Source organism: Lonchura striata, chromosome Z, assembly GCF_046129695.1.
Source record: "Lonchura striata isolate bLonStr1 chromosome Z, bLonStr1.mat, whole genome shotgun sequence".
NCBI lineage: Eukaryota > Metazoa > Chordata > Aves > Passeriformes > Estrildidae > Lonchura > Lonchura striata.
Genome location: NC_134642.1, coordinates 23,234,560 through 23,259,307, shown reverse-complemented (window position 1 = coordinate 23,259,307; position 24,748 = coordinate 23,234,560). Strand labels below are relative to the sequence as shown.

The following is a 24,748-nucleotide window of genomic DNA, read 5'->3' as shown; positions in this document are numbered from 1 at the left end:
TGTTGTTCTCAAGCATTCTGTTGCCCAAACAGGCATCTCTCATCGTGAGAAAAGGCCACAAAAGGCTGTAAATCTGCCTGCTCTATTATGAAGGGCAACAATAGATTGATTTATGGAGAAAAAGCAACTGTTAGGCTTAGGTAGCCTGTGTGCATGAAAACTGAGTTTTAAAGACCGGATATTTCTGCTGTCGCTTTTGAGAACAATTTTGCTCTATCTTAATCATGAGGCAAGGAGAGTCAAAAAATGTTGGTTAGCCTGGATAACACATCATGATAACACAATGGTACAAAATTTAAAGGGTAAGCCAGTTTAATTTTCAATACTAGACCATTATTTCCTAATCTGTATGGCCACTTCTTGTTTTGTGTTCTGTTAGCATCCCCTCTGCCCGCATACCAGATTCATACTTTGTCTCATGTACACAGATGAGTATGCAAGTCTAGGAATGAAGTGATTGAGTTTAGGAATCAGCCAAAAAGTATACAGAGACATGCAACCTAAAGCAGGAAGCAAGACTCTTCTGAAGTACTGAAGAATAAAATAGTACAGAATTTTTTTATGAAGTAATAGGACTTCCTCATTAAACTAAAGGGAAATTTACACATTTTAAACAATAGTAGGGAAAAATGTGTTGAACTGTTTGTTAAATAATGCACACTGATTTTAATAACCCTGTTTAAAAATTCAGTTCTCTTTTGTAATTGCTAAATTCTAGATAATTTCTCCTTGTAACCAAGCATACCTTCTGGTTCAATCACATTTGCAATCTGCAGAGTTTTGATACATATGAAAAGTGCTAGCAGAATTTCAGTAACAGCATAAAAGTTTAATTTCAACCCCTATATTAAGACTTATTTTCTAAGGGAGATGAAAGGAAAGTGTCAGAGGTTTTCTGGCATTTAGTGTGGTCTGCTCAGGCCTTTTGTTTTTCAATTCCACAATGTCATTGCTAATTTGAAAAACATTTTATCTCCACTATGACAATAACAGAGATGCCTTATGTGCATTATAAACTTATTTAGGCTTTCATGTTTTATAATCTTTCAAACAAGGCTTTGGAAACTCCTTGTTAGACTCCTAGTCAGTGAAGAACTAAACATAATGTTTATGTTTAGTAGTGTGTATGTATGGTGAGTGCAATAGTAATTTCCACAATGTTTGCCTTACTGGCACCTGAAGTTAAGGTCTTTGAGTATTATTTGGCCCCACAGTTTTTTTCTTGACAGAGTGCTTTAGGCAGTAACTAACCATAAGAGTTTTTCTAGGCAAAAAAAAAGTCTCTTAAAATGTTATTTATTTTCTTTTTTTTTTTCTTTTAAGTCTGAACAGCACAGTCCTGCCAGTTCCAGCTCCAGTTCCAGTTCCAGTTTTACACCATCTCAAAACAACAGACAACAAGGTACCAGTAAAGGAAAAGAAATTGAATGTGTGAAATGAAGGGGCCAATAAAAACAGAACTCATGGCATCTCATGACCTCTTTTCTTCTGTGTTTCACTGCCTGAACTGGCCACAGTTTTGATTTAAAGACTTCTCTGCAGGTTGTTTTTTCCGATGTGGTTGTAAGGGCAAAAAAAGGAGAGAAAGAAACTGGGAATCTGAGAAAAGGATGTGAATATTGGTTGTTTTGAAGGAGTAAATACATGCCAGTCACTTAACAGAGGATAAACCCAAAAGAACTTATGTTTCTGAGTTGTCCTTCTGCAGGGTTAGGTAGCATGGCACCTGGCTCCATATGAAGGCCTGGAAGAGTGTGGTTTCCCATGGGCAGCCAACAGAAACCCACAGATGTGTTTATCTAGACCCTTTCAAAGGCTGTGAGTGTCCCATACAACTGGGAGGTTTTAAAAGCACACAATATTTACTTCAAATTCATGGCAGGGAAGGATGATGGTTAGAATTAAAGTTTGCATTTTGGTTTTCTGGCTAATAATTTCAGTTTGCTTGAAACTCAATAAAGAATGCATTTTTCTTCCTGGACGCTTTGCCAAGGCATGTTTTTTGTAAATAAATTGATATTCATCCTCCATGGTCTATTAAACTACTTAGTTCCTGGTTGGCTTCTTTCCCTGGTTTATAAGATTGTACAACTGATACATTCTTAATGAGTTTTTGTTTTATTCTTTGGATAAGAAGCATTAAAAAAACAGCCTTTGACTAAACAAAATTGTTTGTTTTAGCCATTTATATTCTTCAATGTTAGACTTGATTTAAAGTTACGACAATACATTAGTGCCTCAGGCACACTGACTTTAAATAGATTTGGGCATGATTATGTGATGCATATCTGTCCTAGTGCCTTTCTGTAGGTGACTGGTACTGATTTTCTCATGTTTTCTGGTAGTGTTATTCCATGTGAAAGAAGGCAAGAGCTGAAGTGAACTGTGGTAATGACTGGCTTCAGGCAGTTGATATTTACCTAGCAATAAACATATACATTTCCTGCTGAACCCCCATTTTTGTTCTTATGAAAACCTTAGTGGTATGAACTGTCCATTACAAGCAAAAATACTTAGATACCTACTTCTGCATCTGTTGTCTTTGCTGGGAAAAAATTTGTTGACTCTAGTAATTTCTTCTGAGCAGACTGGTCCCATCCATCTTTTCTGGATCATATACAAGATGTATCATAGATTGTCTTTCAGTTCTTCTCTAGAATAGATGGGAGATTTGTCTTCCAGTGTGAACAGCTCCGAAGTGCAAATAGTATATAAACCTTCTCTTTTTTGCTGCAGTAAATAGTGGTCTCTGCTTCTTTCTGGGAGTTCCAGAACCCCAGTTAACTGTGTTTATTGCCCAGGCCATGCTTTGTATATCAAAGGTATGGAGCACCAGGCATACATACCATGGCATGTTCACAATGGATGTTGTGCTCTGGTCAGAAGCTTTTCCCCTTACCTGGAAGTTACTTGCCAGGACTGTTGATCTTTTTTGGTTGCATGTAGACTCCAGTGCTCACTCAGGTGTCAAAAAAACACAGCATGAACTTTTTTCACCTCTTTTTGTATAAACAGTGGGTGGGCTAACCTGAGATTCCTCAAGTTCTTCTGTCCTTGGGGCTTACTTTGATATTTATCTGTTTGTTTACCAAGAAAACTTGCTTATGTTTCTCCTTATTTTCAGTTTCTCCTTAAATATTCTGGTATCTTAGGAGGTAACAACTTTGCAAACCCTTGAAAAAGTTGTTATGGAATTTTAGAGTAAGTGTGCAAGGAGCAGGAAATTGCTATCCATGCCAGGAAAAAAAACCCTAAAAATTAATGCTTTGTTGATTGGTAGAAAAGTCTACTGAAAAGTTAGCTAGCAATGTTCTTTTCAGACTCCCAGATGTGTTCCTACCCTAAGTGAGAACTTGTTTGAATGACAAGTTGTTCAAAGCTTATGGTGCTATCAGTGATGGATGTGTCTGAGGAGTCCAAGTTTCTTTTTATTACTGCTCCTATAAAAGCCCTTTCCCTCCTTCAAGGGTCAGATGGTAGGTTATTCAGTCAGACTACAAGTTGTAATTTGCAAATGAGCATTGTCTTCCTGAGATTCAAACAGGGACAGAAAATGGAGCACAACTCAGCTGCTTATACATATCAGCTGTGTGTGCATGGACAAGAAGCACTTCTATACTTTCACCTATACAAATGTCTGGTCAACCAGGAATTTGCCCATGAGGACCATCTGGTTTTCTTTCCTAGGATGTGAAAACAGAGAAAGAACTCATTTCTCTGAACTGTCCAAACTGTGCCTATTTACAGAAGTGATAAATCATTCCAAACAACAGCTTTGAAGCCACTTGCACAAAACTGGTCAAAATGCCTATGGGCCTGAGCTTTGCTACGTCTGGAACAGTCCATAAAAGTGTTCCCCCCAACGAAGGAACACTGTTATGAGTCTGGCACTGACTGACAGATGTCTCACTGGCAGTGACCAGGGAGGACACTCCTTGACTCAGATTTCCCATTCGCAAATAAAGAGTTGAAAGCGTCATCTCAGGCTCAGCTTGTTCATGTCAGTACTGCATTCCTTCAACTGAAGGAATTCCTTCAGCCATTATAGTAAGTGATGTTCTTACAGCCATCACTGGTGCTTTCAATACTGCTTCATGTCTTAGATGGACTGTACTTCATAGTTAAATGTCCTATGGCACCAGGACATTTTACTTTCTTCCCTCTTCTAATCAGCTTTTGCCCATCCTTATTTCAAGTAACTACAGTATTACACTTCCTAGCTCTATTGAACATATTCTTCTTTCTGTAACTGTCTCTTAGAGCAAAAAGAGTGAAAGTCGAAACCCAAACTGAGTTTAATGCAGTTTTGTGAGCAAATTAAGTTTTGTGCCTTCTTGCTAATTCAGGAAAAGTGATAATATGGTATTGGGTGGTATTGATGTACTTCATACTTATCAACATGGATGAAGTACTTACTCCACTTGAAACTGACCATGAAAAAATGGGAATAGCTGAAGGTAAAATACATAAAAACCAAGAAGACAAAATGACTGTCTTGTACAGTACAATTTAGTCTGAGTGATTTGTTAGAACCAACCTCTCATACATGGATTAACATTACAAATGTACTAATACTGATCAATATGTGCTTGTAGATCTTTGTTCACATGTAATGAGAAAGCAAAAAATACTAAACCCCAGCAAAAGAAGCATGCTTTTGGCAAGAATACATTTCATGTCAATTTCTCCTGTCATGACAGTATTTTATTTACTTCAGCTTTGGTCCAGGGTGGAAATTGTTCTAGAACATGTGAATCACTTCATTGTCAAGAGTAAGTCTGTTGATGCTGACTGAGTTGCTCTTGTGAGTGAAGATTCATGAATACATGAACAGGTCCCTGCAGTATAATCCCCCAGTGCATTACCTGGTTTGTTTAATTTTTAAGACTCTCCTCTCTCAACACTGTGGGGAAGATAGTTTTTAAAGCTGGGTAAATTGCCCAAAACACTGGGAAGTAAACTTCATTGTGTTTTATTGTCCCTGTTGTTTCAGGTCCGTTGAGGACTATAATGAAAGATCTGCATTCAGATGATAATGAAGATGAATCAGATGAAGCAGATGAGAAGGACAATGATTCTGAGTTGGAACAACCTATAAATACACGAGGAGGAGGCAGGAGTCGCAGGTGAGTGTCTTGTGATTGCAAGTGGCCTTCTGACCAAGACCTGTAGTGTTTCTTAGTAACAAGGTGAGGTCTGATGTCCTCAGAGTGCTGAGTAGCAAATGGGCAGAAAATTCACTCTTTCTAAAGCATCTGCACATAAAAGAGCCCCTTTTAAACACTAACACAACTAGCTGTTCCTGATACAAACTCTTCTTGTACTAATCAATATGGTTATGATGATCCTAATTTGTTTGACTTTACTTGATTTAATGCAACTGTGATTTGAGACGAGGAGTTATAATTACTCCCTGGCCAAAATTATAGAAAATTGTCCTTCAACTGTTGAACAAGCTATTCTATACATAGTTACAAGACCTCTTAGATTACTGATTTTAGATAAAGCTGTTAAATTGAATCCAAATCAATTCTGTGCTGCATGCAGTAGATAATGCATAAAAGTGCATCAGAGGATAAAGCAAGCATCTGTCAAAGAAATGTATTAAATTTTTGCTTTTTAAAAGAAGGTTTTGCATCCTTGCTGCAACCTTCAGAAGACATTTGAAAATTCATATGGTGTTCAGGCAGTTTGAAGCTCCATCCAAATGGGGTTCAAGGTTATAGAAGATCTGAAGCAGCGTCTCTCAAACACTCTACATATTAGGTTCTAATTCAGAGGATTTCTCTATTAGTGCACAGCACCTGAGTGCCAGTGTCAGTTACTGCTTTAATGGGAAGATAACAGGAAAACTTTAGTGAGTGCTGCTGCTTCCCTGGTGTACTTTAGCAGCTGGAATCAAGGAGAAAAAGACCAAGTTGACTAGGTGTTTGATAACTTGTTGTTATTGATTGTGTTGTTAGTGATTGTGTAGAGGATTTTTTCAAGCTCAGCTTGTCTCCAAGTGTGGAAATTTTGTTTTGATGGAACTTTAAGGCTATTGTTTTTCTGCTTCATTTTGTCCCAAGTAACTAATGGGGTTTTTTCCAACAAAAAAATATTCCTTGTTGTTCATAAGTAAATTAAGGGGGAAACTGACTAGGAGCTGAGCTTTTTTATGTGACCTCTTCTGAGATGCTAAGTTTTTAAATTTTAATCAAGAAAAGCTGTGTTACTTTAGACAATAAACAAGGAACTTTTCAATGAAACACATATTCAGGTGAGAAGTACAGCTGTAGAAGAACAGAAAAGTATCCCTAAATGAACACTTTCCTTCTTTGACATGGCTGTGAACTGAGATAGGGAGAAGCAGTTCAATTTTGTTGGTGTTTAACCATTTCTGTAGTTAGCTCCTGTTAACTGGACGCTTTGTCTCAGCCAGGTGCAGACAGGCAGCCTCCTTCTTTGTACCACAAAGGGTTTTTTCCAGAGTGCAGCCCTGCTCAGATGCCTCTCTTCCATGTGACCTTGATTAACAATAGCCTGCTTAGCAAGGGATTGGTCACGCTAAAGTCCCTACCTCAAAGTCCAAGGTTGGCTCACCCCATTTGACAGCCCTTTGTCTGCAAATGTAATGCAGATGTAATGCTCTTTTTTCTGCAGGGTTAGTCTCAGTGATGGCAGTGATAGTGATAGCAGCTCAGCTTCCTCACCTCTGCATCATGATCCAGCACCACCTGTACTGAAAACGAACAACAGCCAGGTAAAAAAAATGCAGTTTGGCTTTGTATTAGCAGTAGACAGAGTTAACATCAAACTCAAGGGTTTATTGATGCATCTCTTCTCCTCTCCCCACCAGTGTTCATCTAGAAAGATACAATTTTTTTTTTTACTGCAGTAGATGCCACAACAGTTTTTACTTTGCATCAGAGTATTGTTCCAGATTTGTAAAAGCTAACATGGTTGTTATTTCTGTGGTAGCAACATAGGGTAGTTCAGTTTTTCAAAGAAAACAAAGTAAATTACCTAGAGTTGCAAAATACTCCACAGACAAATAAGAATCAGCTTTTGACTGGTACCTCCCCTGCAGTGAGAAAGACTCTTGAAATATAAAATCAAGTATAAAAACTCACATTCTTTACAAAATAAAATACACCATTTTTCAGTTATTTTAAGGAGGCATGATTAATTCCCAGTGTTAGTAAAGCTGTTAGGACACATACTGGCTACTTACAGTTGTGATATAGTTAAAATAGTGTCTATGTGCACTAACACAAATTTGTGGTTTAGAGAGTGAGTTTCATGGATGGGTCTTTTCTATATCTCTTCTCTATAATTGCTTCAATCATCTGGCAGATATTATTTACTTGCCTTTGTTTTTCAATTAAGATTTCCAACACAAGCTATAGTACAAAGACCAAATATTATTATTCATATTAGCTAAGTTCAAATACACTATGGGGGAAAAAAACCCACAAACTAGGAAATACTTTGTGCACAGAGAGAATGTAATTTCATGTATAGAAAATATTCTTTTTTCTACCACTATAGGCTCTTTTAAGTTGTCTGTACAAAAGTTACAAGTTTTAAAGAGATAGCCTTGAGGTTAAAAAGCTGTCTGTAGGGCTGAAGAATGTTGCATTTACTGACCACATAAGCACAAGAAAAAAAAAAATCCGTCTATGACTTGTTGTTTAATGAAGACTGATTTCTAAAGAGCCAGTGCAATTGTTAAGTAACTGTATGTCTCAATATCAGCAGCCCACTCAGTCACATCTTTTGTGCTCCTTTGCCTGTTGGTGATGTAATAGAAGGTCTACCTCCACATTTAGACACTCCAAACAATAGCTGTATTTCAGCTAAAATACCTTCACATATCTTCCTCCATTTCTTTAAATGAGCTAAATTTTATACTCGATCTGCAAATTGGAAATTTCAGGAAGCATTATGAGACTATAGCCACATTTGAAATCTCTTCTTGGTACCTTAGTGCTGCTTGCAAGGATGACACCTTTTACTGATGAAATCAGATTTGTGTTAACTAAGTTCCTTTATAGAACTGAAGAACTAAGACATAGTTTGTATTTGTATTAGCTTCCTCAGTCATGATTAGTGCTGTATCTCATCTATAAAATGCTTAAGATGTTAAATTTAAATTGCATATCAAGAACATTGTAAAGAAGCTGCTTTTTCAAATATACTGTGTTGTTGACAAGGTTCTATTTGAAACCAAGAATTTTCTTCCTGTGAAAACAATAAATGCATCTAAAAGGTACTGAATCCATGATTAAAGTTCGGGTTTTTTGTAGGGTTGGGTAGGGCTTTTTCCAAGACAAAACTTTGCTACTGGTCTACACAGCAGTAACCCTAGAGGGTGTTGAACAGAACTACGAGAATTATTCTCCAAAAATGTATGTCTTGAATCTGAACATTGATCACTCTTGTCTAATTAAATCAAGTAAGGTTAACTTAGATCTGCAGTCACTTTTGCTAGATAGAGAAATAGCTGTCTGCCAGCTGTATTCATAAGATGCTGGCCACCCTAGGGAAGACATATGCAATTTAATAATTTGTACCAAGGGAAGGAGAAATTCCATTATCTCTGATTACTTAGTTTTCTTTGATGTTTTTCAGAAGAACTGGTTATATTCTGGGTTAGGAATGACATGGTGATTTTTGTTTTAGCTTCAAAAGAGTGTTGTGTATTGAAAAAATGGAAGGAACAATCAACAGTTCATTTTCCCCCAGATATTTCTACCTTTGGTTCTAAAAGGTGCATACCAAGTGAGCATGTCATGCTGCTTGCTGATGTAATCTTCTTGAGTCTGTTTCAGTATCAGATGAAGCAATCTTGGCTTGTATGAGTGATAATAAATGGGTGTGAGTGGCATTGAAGGAAGGGTACCATATATGTGGAAAAGAAATCACTGTCCATCACTTAGTTTCTCAGTTATAACTCATATGGTGATTTCAAGGACTGTTTGAAAACCTCTGTTGTCAAAGAAATGATATAGTATTGAGGGGAAAAAAAAGAACAGGAAAAGTACAGTGATAATGTGATGTTTCAAAGGTGCTGGAGACACCCTCAGCATCATTTTGTACCTGCTGAATCACCTCTTATCCTCCCAGCATGTGAAAGATGTGGGGGAAAAAAAAGTGTTGAGAAAGCTTTAGATGATGTAAAATTCCTTCTTTTAAGGATTAATAATATCATTATCACCTCATTCCAGTACCTCAGCATTTTCTGCTGTAAGTTACTTCTTGTTCTGAAAAGTATGAGTAAGTTATATGGATTAAAGAATGAAAAGCTCAGCTTTGAGTTTGTTTTATTAACAGCAGAATTTTTCCATATATGGTTGTATCCAGTGATGCATTTAATTTTTACAGTATTTTCTTTCTTTTCCAGATTTTAGAAGTAAAAAGTCCAATAAAGCAAAACAAAACAGATAAACAAATGAAGAATGGGGATTGTGATAAGGTAAATAAGGAGATAGTAATAAACTACTCCTGAGTAAACTAATGTGCTTACCAAATGCCAAACTTTGTTACAGAATGAAAATCTTAGTGTATCTTTGCTTTGGATTCCTTTATGTGCATATCTTTTTCTGTTTTCTTTCTGTAATTCTTTTATCTTCTCTCATATTTTGAATTTTTTTTCCTTCTTTTCAATCAGGTGATTTGGCAAATTTCACCAGTTGGGAATCTTCCATCTATTTATTTTATCTACTGTCCACCATGAGTTCATACTGCTCTTCACAGAGGAATGAAATGTAGATGAGAATTCACAGGTGTAATCCTAACCAGCAGATCAATCAGGGGAAAAAAGAAAATCTATTTTCCAGAATCCTTTCTGAGGGCCGTGCATTAGGAAGTGGCAGTGTGATTTAGCATGTTAACTAAAATGACATGAAGCAACTGTTATCATTTAACACTGAGACAGTTTGATCTAAATCTGTCTAATGGTTGTGGGCAAGAGCTCTCAATCCTGCCATGAGTGAACATAGCACAATTGCCCACTATGGACAAGTTTCTCTGAAAGCTTGTATTTTGCTGGTATTAGTGTCAATTTTGTGATAATATTAGGCAAAAGATGGAAGTTGTAGCATCTAAATTTTTAGTGTCTAAATTTTTATCTGCAGTGCCTAGATTTTTAGTGCTCTAATATTTTGGTTTGCATTTTTGTTGCTTAGGTTGAGTGCTATATCTCTTTCTGCTTGCAACCAAAAAGTTTTTTTTTTTTGATGGCTCAGGAGCCACTTCTGAAGGAGAAAGTTAATAATAAGGTGGAGAGGTGAGACATGTTTGACATCCCAGGGAAGACACGCTAAAATTTACCTTTGGATTAATCTTGCTTAGTCTTTCTTTTCCTTGTGATACAAAAGAAATTACATACCTCTAGAGACAAGCATTGATTTGATTTTGAGTCTTTGGGTTTGGTTCTCATGTAGAAAGATACGATATATTTCCTAAAGGTGCTGCTTTGGCATCCCCAATCTTATGATGCTTTCTGGCACAGTTGAGATACAACGAATGACCACCTAAAAATATTTCTGTCAACATGAAGTATGTTAAAAAAACACAAAAATTTATATTTGTGTTATATTAAGCTAGAGAATGCCAGACTATTAATAAAAAAAATACCTCAAAGAAGAGTTTGGTCTTACCTCAAGTCCTGTGTGCTGTGCTCTAAGGAGGATTTAAAGCAATTAGAGAGCATCCAAAGGGGTCTGCAAAGATAGGGAAAGGCATAGAGGGGAATGTTTATGAGGAGTTGCTGAGGTCACTTAATCTGCTCAGCCTGGAGAAGAGGAGACTGTAGGGGAAGAACTTGTTATCTGAGGGAGGACCTCCTGAGAAGAAGAGGGGGGGCAACACTGATCTCTTCTCCATGGTGACTAGTGACACGACCCAAGGGAATGTCACTCAGTCTGAAACAGTCAGGAGAGGTTGGATATTAGAAAAAGGTTCTTCACGCAAGAGGGTGGGTAGGGCCCAGAATGGGCTCCCCAGCAAATTGGTCACAGCACCAGCCTGACAGAGTTCCAGAAGCTTGGAAAATGGACGATGCTCTTGGGCACGTGCTGCGACCCATGGCACTGTCCTGTGCAGAGCCAGGAGCTGGACTCAGTGATCCTTCTGGGTGTCTTCCAGCTCAGGATATTATATGATTCCAAGATTTAAAATAAGATTTGTATTCCTACTGGTTTTGAAGGCATCTGAAGTTTATGAATTACATTGCTACGACTTAATTAACAAGTTGTTTATGGGGGGAATTTGTTTCTAGGCATATCTTGATGAACTAGTAGAGCTCCACAGAAGATTAATGACATTGAGGGAGAGACATGTACTGCAGCAGGTGAGAAGCATTCTTATGCACTATCACAATGCTCTCATTGAAATTCTGAAGTCACATCTGTTTCTTTTTTGCTTTCATTTAAAACTCTGTAATCAGTTATCAGTTACTGGTTAAAAACTGCTAGCAATTTTAATAGCCTAGACCCTGTATAGTCCATATAAGTCTATTACCTCTTACACTGCAGTTTTGGGAATTGTTGCACTTAATATTTAGTGTGTAACTGTATTGTTTCTCTAAATGCCAAGTTTTTTTAAAAAATGCTTGAGATATATTTTTCACCTATTTGTTGTTATGTTTCTTAACATACTGTGTCAATAATTATGAAGGCAGGATAGGTGAATGGATGTGCACTGTGACTTGATAAAAATCTTGTTGCTTCTTTCCTGAAAATAACCAGCCTTGTCTCAGAAACAACTGAAGTGGATTTTTCCTATGGGAAGCAGAAAACATAAAATTCAATGCAAAGAATTTTAAGAAGAAAATTGTCTTTGAAGAAAAACATAATATATTCATTGAATCTTTTGAAGTCTTAGAATGAGTAAAATATGCAAGTGTCCAAACTGGCTGCAAATTTATTGAAAAGTTATGCAATAGTAAGAGCAAAGAAAATATTCTTGGGTTTGGGTGGTATTGTCAGGTACTATTGGATTGAAAATTGTGACAATTAAACAATAAGCACTGTCAATAAAGTAGATGCAATTGTAGCACAGATGGGTTTATTATGTTTTAGAGATATTGTAAAGAGGAAAATTTTTGCCACTTCTAAAAGATTGCAATCACTTGTCAAATTGTCATTCTAACAATATTTTGCAAGCTCCAGCATTAACTGCTTTGTTAGTTCAAGCTCCATATTGTGAGTAAAGATGAGAAAACTATTGAGAGGTCATTGAAAAGGAAAATCTTGGTTAAGGATATTCTTAATTAAAGATGAATTTTGGTAGCTTTTTCAGATTTCGGTTTATAACACACAGTGATGCATATTGGTTACCCTTCATTTTTAATGTCCTGTTCTCTCCCAAGTTTCCTTTTCCTACAAAGGGAACCAAAACATGTTTTCAGAATTGTAGCAGAGCCAAATTTTTATCTACATAGGGAAGTAATTTTGCAGGAGGCTAAGCTATAGGAATCTCAACACCCTATCTGTTTCACATTGTTCATTGATCCTCAAAGAGTTTGCATTAAAATTGAATCTGGAAAAGACACTGTGTTGTAAAAATTCCCACCTTGTCTTTGCTTCCTGAGCACTCATTTCCCCAGTTATCCAAGGCATAGCTTCCAAATGGTATTGGTTCTGATTCACATGAGTGGCCAGTACTGCTGTTAGCAGTGCAGAACTGAGCCACTGTCCCAGCCTGGGCAGTCAGGCCATGAACCCAGCTTTCGCTGGGGCTGTTTAGACAGCCTCTAGACCATAGGATTTATATGGCTTCATGTGGAATTTTGGAAAAGAAAATCAACTTCAAAACATTTTGTGCAGAGCACATATAAAACCAAAAAAGGAACCTTCTTTTTTTTTCTCATCATGGTGGTCTAGAGCTTTTAAAATCCTGACAGGATAAGCCTGGAGTAGCCAGATCTGACTCCACAACTGAGCCTGCTCTTAGCAGGGGCTGGGACTAGCAAAATCCTTTCCAATTGGAATTATTCGGCCATCCTAAGAAATACTTTGAAAGTAAGTAGAGTGCTTCAAGTCGAACCCTTCATTGTCTTTCTTACTGGCAGCATTTATTTGGTGATGAAGAATTATTTCTCTGTTAGAAAAATAATGGGTTTGTCACTAAGTTGTGTATTCATTCTAATATTAGAGTACTGTTATAGTAAGCTTTGTGGGAGCTTAACAATACAAGGAAAAAGTAATGTGAAAAGAAACTTAACTGAGATAGAAATTTAGGGTATCCTATTATGAGTAAATGAAATAGAGCTGTATACTCTTGTGCATTTTAAACTAAACTTTTTTTTTTTCTCTTGAGACAATTTGTCAAACCAGAGAAAACATTAATTCATGAACTTTGCCTCACAACTTGCATTAGGAGTGAGGCATTTTAATGCTGTAATTCATGATTGCATATACATTTGGTTGATGTAGAACCGGTGTTGCCTTCCTGGGGAAAATTGTTCTTGCAGATTGTTTCCCATGTTTCAGAGCATTTGCAGGCTGTTGGTACAGCCCCAGTGAAAGCTGGATTCATGGCCAGGCTGTGCAGGCTGGGACAGGAGTTCAGTTCTGCTGGGAATACCATAATACTGGCTACAGAAGTCTACCAGGTGTCAATGGAAGAGCCAAATTAGTTACCTGTTAGCCTGTCTGCACTAGTGAATGGTCTATATGCTGATGTAAAACAAAACAGAACTTAATTTGACAACCTTTAATCCTTTAACGTTCTGCAATTGATTAATTAATATGATTTTATCTATTTACAGAAATATCTTCCCAATATTGAATGGATAACTTGCAGAGAATCAGTGCTTCTCTACATTAAAAATAATCTGCCATCCCATCTTAAATGTCCTTACTACTTTGCAGCTATGTAGTTAATGTAAACTACTTATAGTGTGCACAGAAATTTAAAAGATACAGAGCTAAGAAAGTCTCTAGGGATTAATATGAAACTTCTATACTAAGAAATGCATAAAGATTGCAGAAAGTATAAAGGTGAGAACAGCAAGGTGCAAAACTGCATAACGGGATTGTGGTTACTGCATAAGAAGAGGGATCAAATGCAAAAATATGCAACAGAAAACTGTAGACAGCTGCAAGAGTTTTAGAGGTGTTGGTGTTGAAGTGGAATGGTGATGTAGTCATATGTTCCTGAATGGTAGCTGTCATCTTGTTAGTTTATTTTAGGGCAGGTAAGTGTCTTGCATAGAGATTTTCAAAGAAGGGACTTGCAAAAGAACAATGAAGGCATTAATTCATTGTGTAAAAGCACAGGCTTTTTAAACTTACACTGAGGGACATGAAAAGGATTTTATTTTTTAAATTTTTTTTCCAATCTTAGTTGTTACTGAGTCCATAGGCATGACAGCAAGCAGGAATGCAGCCAAATTGGAAATGAGAAAAATGTATCTTTGTGAATGTGGCTCTTTCCCAAGAGAGGGATTCTCTTTGAGACACATTGTTGAAGAAAGCTGAGAAGGGGAGAAGGCAGTAGATATGTGATACTACACTGCAAGTGCCCAGATACATAATTAAATAATTCTAATGTTAGGTGCTACTTAAAAACATATAAGAATTGCCTGAGAAGGAGAAGATATGTGAAGAATGCTTGACCAAGAAATCAATCCTGTGAACAATTTTTATATGAATATTGGACCATGGCAAGACAGAAGCTGGTCTGAAATCACATTTACAAACAAATTCCTCTACCACATCTTTCACTGTACGGAAAGAGGTTGGAATTTACAGTGATGAGGCTTTTATTTTTTTAACTGAGTCTGCAATCGGATGTTAATGTTGTCTATCCACTCTATTCAAATTTGGCTGGCTAAAGCAGTGTTTCTAACTCTGCATTTTCAGTGCAGAAAATGTTAGCATGACCTCATGAAAGGCAGCAACATTTTTGCTAACTTTGTATCTTATTTTTAGGCATCAGAAGTCATATCTTCAGCTGGTAAAAAATCCAGAAACCAGTGCATTAGGCAGCACAGACGCAAGGATGAAATTGAGAGTATGCATCATGGCTGAAAATTATGTTGCTCATGGTTCCAAAGGTGCTTAACTTCAGATGGCAACTATCTTCTTAGAATTTTCTGCCAGGGGCAGCTTGGAGGTCTGGAAACTATCACATGGCCTAAAAACCCTCCATAAATTGAAAAATGACTGTCATTAGTTGCACTTTGGCTTCCTTATACAAACACGCTCATTTGCTTGTTTAAAGGCTGATAAATAGTTATACTATGATGGATAATGATGAAACTGAGCTGGAGAGACATTATGTAAACAGAGACGTAATTTACTGCAGAAAAGAAAAGCTTATATAGCAGGAACAAATGGGATATTTTTGTTTTCTGCAGTGTGAGCTTTTGGAATAAAACATTTTAATGCTGTGTTTTTAATGTCAGAACTGTCAGACTTCCTAGTAACTAATCTCAACCTTTTATTCTTTTTGAAGATTTTCTGAATAGCACAAGGATGCATATGCTAATACTGTAAGTCATGAATTCCTCATTGACTGGCACACAGGCAGGTGTTTTTCATTGGGCTGTCTGGGTTTATCTTGATACATTTTTGTACATCCATTAAAGCCTTTGGGGTTCATTTCAGTCATTTGCCAGGTGCCCAGACATAGCAACTATATCTCTTGGGGGCTGGACGTAGGATATATTTAAAATGTTTATGTTTCTCTTGACCTAGAGCTTAAAAGCCCAAAGCAGAACTTGATCAATAGGAGTCCTTATCCATTTCTTAAAATATGCAGCACTGTTTAAAAATACATGTGTTAACACTTTCACATAATCTTTGTTTCTAAAATCAAGTATATTGCAGTGGGGGTTATTAGGGGTAGTATTCTTCCACAGTTACACAAGGAAGTGATAGAGTTGTTCAATGTAACTGCATTTTCCTGGCCACTGCTTCTGTAAACTTCTTGTGCAGCCATTTATTTGTCTCACAGTGGATATTCAGATAGCAAGCTCAAGATTAGATTTTAAACTTTACAAAAAGAGGCTGGATTGACTATTTACCTTTGCTTCTCTCTCAGATGAGGCTCAAGAGAGTGGCAAAAATGAGAATAATAATGCATATCAGAATTTGCTTCTGGTATCAATCATTTTTTCCCCACTTGATTATTTTTTCCTCATGTCAATTGCAGAAGAACAGTAGGAATGGAAAAGTGTTGCAAGAATCTGTGAATCAACAAGCAGACAAATGAAGTTAGTTATTTTAGATAAAAAATTCGTATATGGAAAAGAAGTTGAAAGTAAGAGGTACAGATTTAAGTGATATGTTAATAAAAGCAGGATTTTTTCCAGGTGCTTTCAGAATTTTGGGCAGCTGTAAACCAAATTAAACAGATTTTATTTTTTTTTTTCCACCTTTGAAATAAAAGGTGATTGAAAAGGGAGATTTTTATTGTAACAAGCATTTCCCTTTTATTATTTTATCTTGTATCCATTCTATTTAATCTGTGTCATTCCATGCCTGACAATAAACATTTCGTATTGCATTTATCATTAATATAGTCTTTACTTCTGTGGTCTGAGAAGAAAAAAATCTGTTTATATAATGACATGGTGAGTGGAAATCTACAAAATATTTAGCTTAAATTCATTGTTCTTTGTGAAGTTAGTTATTCCTAACAGATGTGTCTTTTTAAGGTACATTCTGTAAGCCATATGTGCATACATCTGTATCTTCTCCAGCTGTGAAAAAAGAATTGTAGTCAGAATAATAAAGCTCAAAACAATCAAGGAGTATCTCACAGTAGTGTTTCAGCAGAGGTTATGTGGACGCCCCAGAATGAAATGAGTTTCAAACTGGAGGTTTCAGGCAGGATTTGGTTGTGCATGAGAGGGAGTTGGAAGGACTGAGAAGAGCAGTGTTGTTCTGTCAGTCCATGAGCTACCCAGGGGCTACTTCAGGGTGGAGTGCTCTTGGCATGTCTGTGTCTTGGAATGAAACCGCACATAAGAGATTTATAGCAGCCGTGTGTTGGCACTGTGTTAGCCCTCTCTGACAAATAATGCTTTGGCTTTTCAAGATGCTCAGTGTTTTTTTCAAGGTAGGTGTGCATCTTAGAATTTAAAATATCTGGAGTCATTTTTACAGCAATTCTTTGTTGAGTATGACCACTCTTTTAAAATACAGACTACAGTTTAAAGATGAAAAATGCCACAACTGCAGAAACGCACAAGTTAGGTGTCTACTGTTCATTTCACAGAAATGTAGGATGATTAAGGTTGGAAGGAATCTCTGGAGGTCACAGGGACATGTAGAGCCAATTGCCTGGGAGTATGTCACATGGCTTTGAAATATGTCCAAGGATGAAGACCCCATAACCTAAGTGATGTTATGACCTCGCTGGGAGTCCTCCCATGGTTTATTTGGCTAAAAAAAAAAGCCAGCAAAAAAAACCCAGATTTAACTCTGTTACTCAAAAAGTGACTACTGGTGTGTGAACTAACAGTTTCTGTAAGCTGTCTTTTTTGCAATAGGGACCAGACTCTCTAAGGATTTGTTTGTTTTCCTTGCTTGCAGAAAGGCTTATGTAATTTATTTCCTAATGTAACCTGCTTAGTAGCTATGCACTTAATAAATATTCCAGAGAGATCTACCTGGGATCTTTTAATAATTTGTTTGAACTTAAGGGTATAATCTTGCCCCTCCCCATTTTTTTAAACTGAATTATAAAATTTTTTTCAAAGTTTTTTTCAAAAAACATTTTGAACATTTGAAAAATATATTGTCAATCTAATGTTTGCCACATCAGCAGATGGGTATGCTGACATTACAGTTGATGATGATTAAAAACAAAAAAACAAGATACTGTAATCTGGACAATAATGCACATCAGAAAGGAAGTGAATTATAAGAATAATGCTTAAACCTGCAAGTATTGGGCAATTTGGCCCATGTTAGGCCTTTCATATGGTACTTGATTATACTTAGAGTGAGCATGTAAAACTTCTGGAATTTCCAACTGCATATTTTCTTTTCTTTCAGATAGTAAATCTTATAGAAGAAACTGGACACTTTCATATCACAAATACAACCTTTGACTTTGATCTTTGTTCACTGGACAAAACCACAGTCCGTAAACTGCAGAGTTATCTGGAAACATCTGGAACCTCCTGAGGATTCAGCATATGGCTGTGTCAAAAACTGTTCTTTAAATGATGTATGCAGAATGATGCGACCAAAATGGAGGGGAAAAAAACCAAAAACCTCTTCAGCTTTTATTTTTCCTTAAAGCCAGTCTCTTGATAAGGGAGAGCAAAAGTGACCAGACTCAGAGGACCACTCTTCTCAAGAAGAAAATGCTCTGGAAGAGTTTGCCTGGATAGCCTTGAAAAACAAACACAGAAAAACAAACAAAAATACTTGTTCTTAATGAATGTGTATGATATCATGTATCTCTCTCTGTGGTGTTCAAGTCCACAAGATGAATGCATGTTCAACACACTGCCTTACTACATAACTGATCTATTTATTATTGCATACATGTATCCTAAATTCAATGAGTCACTGAGTGACACTACCAGATATTGCAAGTAGTGGAGTCCCTTGTGTGCTCTTTTGATGCAGTACTTTCACAAGCCTACTTACCTTATCCACATTAAAATGCCACTTCTTGCTATCTTTCTTTAGTCTATTAAAACACTACAGTCTTGATTCCACTGCTGCAGTTCTGGGAAACACGATACAAACTTGGCGACCAAGCAGTGGTCTTGTATTTCATTTCCTGTCTACCACAGTATGTTGGACCACAGCAAGCTGGACTGCAGGTCCTTGATTCTATCCACTTGTTGATATTGACCATGGTTAAAAATGCACCAAATAGGTTCATATGACTTGCTGTCTAGCCTCAGTGAATAAACCAATCAGACTTTCAACAAAAAATGCTATGTATACTGTCCTGAACCTGGCAACTGTTACAGTCTACATTTTTGTGTCCATTTAAATGTTACAAAATTAAATATATATTAGAGTGAAGGCATTCTGTAGGAGCTCATGATAAAAGAAAAAGTACTGATCCTGTCCTTAAAGAACATGTTGTAGAAAATTTTTAATTTGGAGCTATTTATTACTTTGAGTTTCAACACTCTTCTGCTGTGTGTGACTCACTTCTACCATAAAACTTTTTGCATAACGTTTTTGTTCGTTCATATAGTATATGATCTGCTTAGTTTGTTTTGGGGATTTTTTTTCTGATTTAGTTTGTTTTTTTACAACTGCTAAATTAAAACCTTTTATTTGAAAAGAAAACAAAATGTTGTTATACTGTTAAATACATGAAATAAATACATGTATGATATCATGTGTATGTGTGTGTTTATATATACACGTGCACCACACCTGTGTATATATATATATATACATACACACATACATGCACATCATATGCTTTTTAAGCTTTGCAGATATTGGTATCTGTTTGATAACCTTATTGTGTTTCCAGAAGAATTTCTTGTCTATAAAAATGAGTATTCTTTCATGCCATCCATTATTTCTTGAAATCAGGATCCTTGTTTATGCATGATCAAATGAGAGGATGTATCCTCAGTTTCACATCAGTGCTTCATGCTCTCATATTGCTGATGGTTTCTTGATGAAATCATTGCCTTTATATTAAATATTCAAATTTCTAAATGTCAGGAGAAAATAATAATTTTAAAAATACTTCTGGATGCAAAGGTTTATTCAGGTTTACCAGACTGATAAATGTATCTTGTTGCTAGACAGGCCAGTATGTCATGTGTATGCTTATTATGCCACATGTAGTCTCTATGTGTAGAGCTAAACAGTAGTATCTTAATGACTTACTGTTTCATGTGCACAGTTTGTGCAGCACTGAAAAACTATTGGGGTTATTTCTTATTCAGATGGTAAATCTTAATACTGTTTCTTTAAGTCCAAAGAAAATTTTACACTTTACTCTTTTTGAAAGGGCATGATACATATTGGGTTGGGGGGCTTTTTTCTTATTTAAAATGTTGTTTGATCATACTCTGCAGGAAGTCCTCCTAAGGCTTCTGAAGAATAAGTGTACTTTTTCAGTAATGTTATGACTCTTATTGATGATTGGCATGAAGCATACTTGAAGCGTTATGTTGTTCTTTTAAGTCCATGTCTTAATGTGCAATTGGGGAGGGGATGGAGGACTGGGAGTGTAATGTTAACTTTACTATTGACAGAAGGCAGATGATGATGGGGAAGGGAAAAGGGTGCATGTAAAGGGGATAAACTTCAATTTTTATTGATTGTTTTATATAAAAATGTTTGCTAATCTAAAAGCAACCTTAAAAACCTTTGGTCTACAAATGTGTGTTCAACTTTCCTGTCTTCTAGTTATATCCAGATGTATATGGAAATTTGTCCATTTAGACTTTTCTAACTAAGTCTTGTGGTAAAGACTCACTGAGTTTCAGAAGGGGATACTTCTAGTACGACTATTGCACTGTTTTTTTTAGAAATGGTGAAATGAATCATTTTATCCTTAAAATACCAGATAAGCTTTATTGTACACTGAGAACAGGAGTGGAGAAAAGGAGAAACTAGGTGAATAAGCATAAAAGGGAGATGGCATCATTTACAGTATCAAATCAGTGCTGAATTTCATGCAAACTGTGGATGATCCTTAAACTCTTAAATTTTTTAATTCAATGGGAGAGAGAAAATAGACTGTTGGTGTCAATGTGTGTGTTGACTTTTTCACAAAACTCTGATAGAAATAGAGTGACTATTTTCATCTAATTTTGTATGGAAATGAAATAAATCTATGTTCACCTAATTTCAGACATTCATATTTCTCTTAAAGGAAAAACAAGAAGATACCCTACCAAGTCTTTAACGTCTGTGAGCATTAATCTTTGGGATGTGTTAAAGTGCTTTGGCAACAAATGTTTTGAAGTCTTACTTAGAATAAAGCTGTTTAAAACAGTTATATAAGAGAATTTGGACCAGACAGAGATCAGCAGTAAGTTCCAATATCTAGAGTAATTTGCAGCATGAGTTGCTGTTACTAGAGCAGTAGTTGTATCCAGTAGCAAAGACAGTTTCCTCAGTAGAATCTCTCCTCCTCAGAAAGTTGATGCCCAATTGGATAGACAATTTAAAAATATATATATATAGATTTTTTTTTACAAATTCTATTCAGCTGAGAGCCTTTACAAAACTTTCTGTATCATTTAAATTTGAAGGCCATCTTAGTCCATGCTAAAGAATAAGAGCTAGGAAGGAGGAAGGGGCCTCCTTTCCTCTTCTCGTACACTGAAGAGTGTCTTCCAAGCTAAAACTAAATCTGTGCTCAGTCTTCAGCCTTTGGACTGTAAGAAATGGTTGATAATTTCTCTCTCTCTTCATTGGTTTGGTGTTTTTAGGAAAAGTAAAAGTCTATGCTTTCAGTTTCAGAAACAAAATGTATACAGTACAGTGCATTTGGAGAGCCCAGTATATTTCTATTAAAGTTTATTTTAGTCTCTGGGAAGGAAATTACAAGTTCTTGGGTTTTCCCTGGCCCACTGTTCTTCTTTCCCATTCTCACAGTGAAATAAAGTACTTTCACAATCTAGTTTGAGTCCTTGGTCCTTACTTGGTATAATCCTTCTTTCCTAGAAGCTATACCAGTATTTTGGGGTCTTTTGAATGACCCATTGGTTCCAAGACCTGTCACTTAGTTTGCAAAACTGATGGGAAAACTGTAGAATTGCTTGAAGTGAAAACTGCCTTATTCATTTGGTTTTGTTGTATACATTATCTTACTCCAGACACTGCTCTGATGGTAAGATGTTTGATTTGTTCATATACACCATATCCCATCTTTTACCACTTGCAGTTTGATGACAAACTATCTTTCAGTAAACTCCTGTTTCAGTCCACAGAGTTTGTTTTGTGTTTGCTCATTGGTCTGTGGTTTGCAGAAATTAAGTATCATGATGAAAATTTTGTCAGGTTTTCACCCACAGCAGGAGCTAGGAGGAACTACTGAAATAAGCAGTGAAATAAGAGATGCTCCAAAGTTCAACAAGTGTGAGGCATGTGTTTTTATGAGCCTCAATAGTTTTCTTAATTGTCAAGCAGTGTACAGTAGAATGTAGTGTACACCAGGATGCTGCTCTATACACTGTATGGAGTCTTACTGCTGGGCATAAAAGCCTTACTAACAGATGACAGGGACTAAAAGACATATATCTGCAGTGCTTTTGTGCCTGCTTGGAAGTTAATCAGTGTATTAATTCTGCTAAACCATGACATTTACAAGGCTGGCTCTATGTCTGGACAGATAAATTAACATCAAAGCACACTCACTGTAAGGGCCTTGCATTTGATTGAGCAGCAAGTAATCGTACTGTGACTAGACAGGAAAGAGAAAAATTACCACAGTCAGAACAAAGCCCCGGGGTGTGGGTGGAGTGGGGAGAAGAAAAAAAGGTGTAAAGAAGAGATGCAGTAGTACAGCTGCATTGGTTTGCTACTGTAAAATCTGCAGTTGCTGGTGAGTAGAGACAGAGAGAGATGGGTATTGCAGCAACATAAAAATTCTTAAGGTGTTTTATTGTTTGGGATGCTAATGTTTGTTTCACATTTGTTTCAGTATTTCATCTGACTTACATTCTGCTTTACCTCAGCCAGGCTGATTGTACTGAAAACTGGTAATCTTGCATTTTTCATTTACTTTATTTTTTCCAGTCTTGAAATTTGAGTGAAGTCAAATATAAGCCTGTGAATGCAGCAGATGTATTTTTATTATCATTCTGTATATTTCTGACTGGAAGTAACCATTTCCTGAATCTTCCATTAAATGGATTATGCATTTTTGTATGTTCCTTTAGAGAGCTGATGATATAAAGCTGCAATTTTGGTAAGGGAACATCACCCTTCTCATCACAGCAAGGAATAAATTATTAACTTTTATCATTGCTCACAGACAGGCAGAATGCAACATCTGAGTCCTGTTTAGGAAAGAGTGGGTTTGTGAAGGTGTCAGATGCAGCTTTTTAATATGATCTAGAAATAAAGCATATCTCTTTTCAGGAGAAGGACAGGAAATACTTTTTAAAAATATTTCTACTCTGATAATGCTGGGGTTTTCCTACAATTACATTTCTCTTTCAAATCTTTAAGCATCTAATAGCCAGTGACAACATCAAAACTATTGAAGAATCAAAGGAGTTGAAAATACAAGCAAGTTTGTATTAAAATCCTGACTGTGCAAAGAGTGAGGTCATAATGCTGATGCTGCTTCTGGTGCAGAGCAGACATTCCTAGCACATGTGGTTTGTGTATCCTCATCTAAGTGGGTGGTCTAGAAAATGGTGCAAAATGCCACAGGAGGGCTCAGTTTTTGAGTGGTGCAGAGGAAACATTTATTATATGCTCAGCCAATACCACCCAGGCTATCCAAGATAAAGCAGTTTTCTTTCAACTTTTATGAGCTGCTATGTTTTCACTTTGCCTATACAGCTAAATATTTTAATTATTTTTTTACAACTCTGTTTGTCCCCAGCTGTAAGTTCCATGCTAGCTAGGCACCTGGTTAAGTTTGGAGCGGGGGTTATTGTGATGTAGCTGTTTCTTAGGGAAGGTCATAAGACAGAAGGGAGTCACAGTAGTGACTCCTTTATTATTGTTACTATTTTTGCTTCTCACAAGTATAAGCCTTTCAAATATTTACTCTCAAAAATTGTCTTGCATGTAGGAAAAAGTTAATACTTCTTTCATTAGTGTCAGGTTTTGTTAGCATTGTGTATAGTAAGTAAGTGGATGAATTAGGAATAAGCTTCTGTGAAAGTAGACACATCTAAAATCAAGATGTGGCCTGATGGTCTTTTGGACCACTGCAATCAGAGCAGCCTAGAAATGCTTTTGTTGTTGAAATGTGTGAATCTCAGTCTGTGTATAAAGGGAAATAGTGATTAAGGTGCTCAATTAGTTTTCAATTATCTCTTGCCTAAGGTTCCTCAGACATCTGCTCACAACCTGTGTAAAAACTTAACTGAGTGTCAGCTGAGACTTTTCTGTGCTAAACACCCCTTTCTCTTTGCATTGTCACAGTGATGAGAATAGGTTGCTGTAATAGGCACTTCCTATTGTCTTGTAACTATGGGACAGAATTCTGAAATGTCTTGGCTTAAGTTGGTTGGTATAAGTTTAATTATGTTTATAATTAACCATGATGTTGGTTGCTCAGATGAATTTTCTTTATCCTTTACTCTTTTGTGGTTACGGATTAATATTTGCAGGTAAACAGGTTGGGGAGGAAGCAGGGGGAGAGAGTTGTTCTCTCTCCATCAATGCAATGTCTTCTCTCATTCCTGATTTACATTCTAAAGATAGTGACTCTAACATTAAAATATCAAGGCTCAAGCTCTTCCCATGAGAATGTCATGCATTAAACATCTGCAGAACCTTTGGTGGCCTAAATCAGACCTGGATTTATGGTTTCTTCTTCAAGAGGATTTAAAGCAAGGAAAGCGAGATTGACTCTTACTTCACAAAATTTTTGAGGTTAGAGAGATCATCTGGTCCAATTCCATGGTTTTTCATTGAAAGTCCCATTGAGCTTTTGCCAGATTCTTTGGGAAGCTCTTTGTATTGGCCCATTCCAGGAACTGAGTGTTCAAGTAAGCTAAATGTAGTTTTGAACATCCAGGCACACTCTTACAAGCCTTATGTCACTGTTCCTTTAAGAAGAGGCTTTTCTTCTTCCTGGTTAAATAGTTTCTGTCCAAGGAAAAAAACTGGTACAGATCTCC

General features: G+C 36.6%; 1 protein-coding gene across 2 annotated transcripts in view; it reads left to right on the top strand.

The window, feature by feature from the left end:
* Positions 1 to 21,564, top strand: part of MLLT3 (MLLT3 super elongation complex subunit) — a 121,551-nt gene extending 99,987 nt beyond the window's left edge. Inside the window, exons 7-12 of one of the 2 annotated variants that reach the window (XM_021535464.3) lie at positions 1,324 to 1,402; positions 4,994 to 5,126; positions 6,643 to 6,742; positions 9,386 to 9,457; positions 11,264 to 11,335; positions 17,997 to 21,564. In XM_021535464.3, the coding sequence (XP_021391139.2) occupies positions 1,324 to 1,402; positions 4,994 to 5,126; positions 6,643 to 6,742; positions 9,386 to 9,457; positions 11,264 to 11,335; positions 17,997 to 18,128 (588 nt within the window). In that variant the 3' untranslated portion in view covers positions 18,129 to 21,564. Of the gene's footprint in view, positions 1 to 1,323; positions 1,403 to 4,993; positions 5,127 to 6,642; positions 6,743 to 9,385; positions 9,458 to 11,263; positions 11,336 to 15,447; positions 15,472 to 17,996 lie in introns of those variants that run through there. The other variant, XM_031507451.2, reaches the window with a different exon arrangement.
* The last annotated feature ends 3,184 nt before the right edge of the window (positions 21,565 to 24,748 follow it).